The sequence below is a fragment of the Macadamia integrifolia genome, chromosome 13 (assembly GCF_013358625.1).
Source record: "Macadamia integrifolia cultivar HAES 741 chromosome 13, SCU_Mint_v3, whole genome shotgun sequence".
NCBI classification, from domain to species: Eukaryota; Viridiplantae; Streptophyta; class Magnoliopsida; order Proteales; family Proteaceae; genus Macadamia; species Macadamia integrifolia.
Window position 1 is genome coordinate 10589909 of NC_056569.1, and position 5571 is coordinate 10595479.

Genomic DNA, 5571 nt, shown 5'->3' on the forward strand with positions numbered 1-5571 from the left:
ATCTTGATACACAGCAACCGCTCTGTCTTTTGGGGGCTGCAAAAATAAATAGTTGGAGCCTTTTCTGGACAGGTTGGGAGGGTGGTGGGCCCTGCTTCCAAATGACACATGATGAGGGTGGGGTTTTCCTGCTACTTCACTCCGCCACATGGTCTGAAATGACCCTTTTGCTGCCTCAAGTTGCTTCAGTAAGTGACTGCATACACATGGGGTTGTCTTTGGATTTTTATTTTCTTTACAATGCATGAGAGTGGGAAGTAAATTCTTATATTTTCTGATACGTGAAAATATCTGCCTCAAGTTGCTTCAGTAAGCGACTGCATACACGTGAGCTTGCAACACAAATACAAGATGAGGTTATCATGTTCGGCCGTTCTTCTAGGGTCTCTTGCACTGTGAGTCTCATGATTGTTGTTTCATATAATATTTTTTCTCACATTTCATTCTTCTGTTCGCTTCTCACTGATCATATGCTCTTTTTTTTTGGCTCAATTCTTCCTTCAGTGTTTGTATGGTGGAGCTCCAAAGGGCCCTCAGCTTCGAGAATTGGATCGAGGGGCAGATATTGTTGTTGCCACCCCTGGTCGGCTCAATGATATCCTTGAGATGAAGAAAATTGACTTTCGTCAAGTATCTCTCCTTGTCCTTGATGAGGCAGATTGAATGTTTGATATGGGTTTTGAACCTCAAATCCGCAAGATTGTGAATGAGATTCCCCCACGTCGGCAGACTCTCATGTACACTGCAACCTGGCCCAAGGAGGTGAGGAAAATTGCGGGAGATCTACTTGTTAATCCTGTTCAGGTGAATATTGGCAGTATTGATGAGCTTGCAGCAAACAAGGCCATCACACAGGTATGTTTATTCATATTTGTCAAATAGTTGATTGAATTTATAGCTCCAATCATGAAAGAGATTACAAGGTACCCATCTGATGGATCGTGGGATGACCTACCTAGAGAAGAAATATGCACCTGGATCTGTCATTTGATTTCATTGTTCCTGTCCAGAAGATTTGGCAGTCGAAATTAAGGCCTGATTGAATGTTCTCTCCAGATTTGCTAATGTGAAAATTAGGCAATGGTTTGGAGGGACAACAAACTGAAATTACTTATTTGCATAGGTATATTTGTAACAGGGTTGTGTAGCTGACCCATTTGTATGAAAAGGATTAGTTGACTATCTATTTATGCAACTACTTCCCTCCTCATCACACCCTCCAAAAAAAGAAAAGAAGAGAAAAGTAAAGGCACTAATAATACCCTCTCCTACAGAAGAACACAAAGCCATGTTCTGTTATTCTTATATCATTCCCCCCAGCCCAAGAAACAAATTTCTGCCTTCCTTTCCCTTGTTCTTATATCATTCCTTGTGTTCACCTCAATTTTGTTTTTGAACCTGCAGTATGTTGAGGTAGTCCCGCAAATGGAGAAGCAGAGACGCATAGAACTTGTGAGAGACGCAGGTGTTTTGAAGCAGGAACAGTTTGGCAGGTTGAAGTACATTATTGAAGAATGGCAAAGGGGAAGGCAGGAGAGCTGGTGCTTCTATTTGAATTTGCCTCGGAAATGTATGACCTTAGGAAAGTAAAATTTGCCTCCCTTAAGAGCTTAAAATGGTTTTTATTAATGGCTATAAGAACCTAATATACCTGAAAAAGTGAATTCTTTATGAACGAATAACTCAAATGTTTAACCAATTTTCACCCATCTCAGTTCATTGAAAAAAAAAATTGTTCCTATCACATCCTGTAAAAAAGAAATAGTAAGTGAAAAGAGCCTTGCTATGACAACCTGAGGTCCTTACAGACTTGCTACCCGGTGTCCTTACAGACTTGCTACCCGGTATCTTCTTATGGCTGAAATGATGATGACCATGGGGCCGACCGAAACAAGAGAATATTTGGTTTTGTTTTTGTTTTTGTTTTTTTTTTTTGTTTCTCTGAAAAGAAAAATATCATTTATAAACGAAAAAGAGAATGGACATCATTATAAGACATTGGGTGGGGAATAGAGGTTTTCCCAGTTAAGATTACAAAGTTGTGAGAGTGAGAATTCTTCTATTTGGGGAGGGTCTTGTGTATTGCCAGCCCTTTTGTTTTGGTTTTTCAGTGCAAATGCCGACCCTTTTGCTAATGGTAAAATAGGCCTCTCAACTTTATCAAATGTTTGAAACAGAATTTTTTTCTTTTATGACAGTGAAGTGGACAACCATGATTCCTTCTTGTTTGGTACACCTATTTATCCTCTAATATATAGCATATCCTCCAATTTTTGTCTTTGCCATGCCGTTTGGGGGAATTTCCCATGCGTTACCAATGGTGAGTCGGTAATAAATGAGAGAAGGTTTCACATGACATAACTTTGGGGAATCTCCCATGCGCTTTTTATGTTTTTGGGTTTTTTTGGTAGAAGGGTATCTCTCATGCCTTACAGGGAGAGAGAGACAGAGAGAGAAACATTTTTCAGTATAGGCAAGTGTTATCTGTCCGAGAGCCCTATGCTTCTTTTGGGAGGGGCATGGTGGTCATTATGCACTCCCTCTACGACGTAAAGGTTGCTCTCAGACAAAAAGCTATCCCTTTCAATAATTATATAATTCTTCACAAGAGCATTGCAAATTAAGTAGCAATAGATCTTGGGAAAATTTTATTAAAAAAAAGAGAGTTCTCATGTGAGGTGCTCAATGTCCCTCACAAATATTTTTTCTATTTATTTAAATTAATTAAAAAAACATGCAATAAGGCAAAGGTCACACCGCTTATTTAAACTTCGCCTCTCTCTTCCACCCAATGAGTGAAGGCAAGATTGTACACATACATGAATGTGCATAAAATATTTTATTAATATGAAATAAATAAATAACAAATTTTAAACATCTGATTGGCTGATTCTCTCAATGTTAGATTTTTTTCCCCTCAGAGTTTGGGCACTATTTTAAAAATGAGAAATGAATTGGTTCCCATTTTGATTGAATACTAAGGCTATGTTTGGTTGCAAGAGAAATTTAAAGGGAAAGAAAGTCAAATTTTCAAACTTAAGAAGAAAACTTTTTTTCCTCCTGAATACATAATTTGAGCCATACTACATATTATGCTTCAATGCAAAATTGTGGGGTGATTTTTTTTTTTAATGGAAAAACCATATATTTTTTTAAGATAAATCACTTTTAAATTATTTAAAAATATAAATTTTAGAAATAAATAAAAAATAATAAAAAAGGTTATAATTTTTCACTTCACCACTCTTATGTTTAACTAAACAATTTAATAGGAAGAATCACTACACATGATTAGGGTAACCAAACAGTTTTACAGTAAGAATCACTTCACAGATTTAGGATAACCAAACAGTTTTACAGTAAGAATCACTATACAGATTTAGAGTAACCAAACAATTTTCAGGCAAGAAACATGTACCAAACTCAAGGCAACCAAACGATTTTTCAACAAGAAACACAATTCAGAAAAATGTCCATCAAAAGATTAACATCCATATCTGATACATACACCATTTGACTTATCGAACCAAACACCCCCTTAAATTCTCTCTTCCTAACTCTCTCTTTCACTCTATTTTAGTGGTTGGTATAGATTTGTTAATTTTTTTTTAAAAACCAATAAATTATAAGTGAGTGGTAGCATCGCAAAAGCATTCCCAGCATAGGGCGATGGTCTGCCACTGGTGCGCGATGCAGTGAGCATTGGATGGTCGAGACGACATTAGATGCTTGCCGTACCGCTGCATCCACGGCAGAGGATTTTTTTCGCCCAACATATAGACGCTACATTAAATATGAACCTTTGATCACCTTCTAATTAATCTCTGCCGTCCATTGGTTTCATTGCTTTAGTAAGGGCTGTTACATACACAGCCGGTTCCCAAGGAGAAAGGTGTTGCAGACCCATCTGCAAATGCTTTTAAGTTCTAACTCTTCGATTTCTGAAGCCACAAGTCGTAGCCAATCCATTCTTAATCTTGATCGTTGGTTTATCAAGCCTCAATCTCGACTGTTGAAATTGCAGAATATTCAATCGGCAACCCGATAACCAGATGCTTCCTGACCTCCAACCACTTCGTAGATGAATGGGCATTGGCGAAGCAACAGAGGATCAACATCCTGCAGAAAAATCTTGTCCATCACTACGACCTCCACCGCCGGAGCAGCAGATAAGTGAGAGCCCCTACCTGTTGCTGATGCGCCACTCCCAGCCGTTACTATCTTCATCACCGAAATTGAGATTCAGATCATCCCAGAGCAACACCATCGCCTGCAATCGTACAACACAGCCACTCACTACCGACTCCATCCCAAACCTCTATCACTACTGACTCCATCGACACAAAATTGCCAATATCATCCCACTCTTATATTTCCCTAGCATCGATCAATTTCATCAGTGCCTCCATAGCATCACCCAAAACCCATTCTCACGTTCTTGTCGGGATAGAAACAATCTTTTAAACTCTTCTTTCCCAAACCCTTCTCTAAAATTTTTCTTGAATCTACAGCCCTTCTCAGGAGCAGCAGCCACTCCTTCCCAGCCACATATAATCCATAATCATCAATTAAATCCTGAACCCCAATTTAACAGATGATCACCACAATTACATGCCTGTAAGGAGGAGTTGCAGAGGGTGGGTTAGGCTTGGAGCAGAAGGGCTGAGGGAGGAAGGGAGATGAGGAGCAAAGGGCGGGGGGTGGACAAAAGAAAAAAAAACATAACAAACCATGGGAGACAGTGAAAAAAGGGACGAGAGGGAGGGAGAGGAAGGGAGGAGGAATTGGAGAGAACTTGTGTCCTCGACGGAGAAGATGAGCGTCGAAGCGGTAGCTAGGGTTTGTCCAAACAAAGCAGAACAGTGGAGAGAATATTACCGAAACAACCAGTAATCATTTGAAACCGAAGGAATGGTTCAGATTCATTATATTCAGATCAGAGGTCTAGATTTAATGCAGCGTCTAGAAGGTGGGAACGCTTAATCGCTGCTACCTTTTAACCGTAAATTATAGTATCATTTTAAGAGGAGAGAGAAGATATTATAGAGAGGAGGGTAGTGGCTTTCCAAGTCGCGGTCAATTGAATCTGACTGAGCTTGCTTTGCCTATTTACTAACCTTGCCTTTCCTTTTTTTTTTTTTTTTCCTGATTATTGAACTCGTGTCTGAAAGACCACAAAAGGAGGGTAGTGGCTTTCGCTCTGAGTTTAGGTCTCTTCTTCTTCTGTACTGGATGGGAACACATCAAATGAAAAGGATTTCGAATGAGTTGAAAGATGGCAAAAACCCAACTGCCTTGTGAGAATTTCAATCTGAACTTTATTGGCTCTATCACCGAAACCAGCAGCAACTTCTCTAGTCCGATTCCGTTCCACAGGGATGCCAAGACAATGATGATGGCCCGTTATTCTTCTCAAAGACTACATGAACTGCCCGATTGACCGATGACTCTAACATGGCTGATTTGCCTGACCTTCAACAGTTATTCAGAATAAACTAAAGAAGCCAGAGCCTTAGAAGAGAAGACTAGAAAGCTGGAGTCAGCCAACCTTGGTGAAAAGGTTGCAAGCAT

General features: G+C 39.5%; 2 protein-coding genes across 2 annotated transcripts in view; both read left to right on the plus strand.

Moving 5' to 3' along the window:
• Nucleotides 1-663, plus strand: part of LOC122059005 — a 5753-nt gene extending 5090 nt beyond the window's left edge. The window contains exons 2-3 of the mRNA XM_042621715.1: nucleotides 302-395; nucleotides 505-663. Of these exons, the coding sequence (XP_042477649.1) occupies nucleotides 302-395; nucleotides 505-663 (253 nt within the window). The remainder of the gene's footprint in view (nucleotides 1-301; nucleotides 396-504) is intronic.
• LOC122058768 (DEAD-box ATP-dependent RNA helicase 40-like) lies at nucleotides 326-1616 on the plus strand. Its single transcript, XM_042621438.1, has 3 exons — nucleotides 326-395; nucleotides 505-855; nucleotides 1405-1616. The coding sequence occupies exons 2-3, from the start codon at nucleotides 664-666 to the stop codon at nucleotides 1588-1590; spliced, it is 378 nt and encodes a 125-aa protein (XP_042477372.1). The 5' UTR covers nucleotides 326-395; nucleotides 505-663; the 3' UTR covers nucleotides 1591-1616.
• Nucleotides 1617-5571: the final 3955 nt, after the last annotated feature.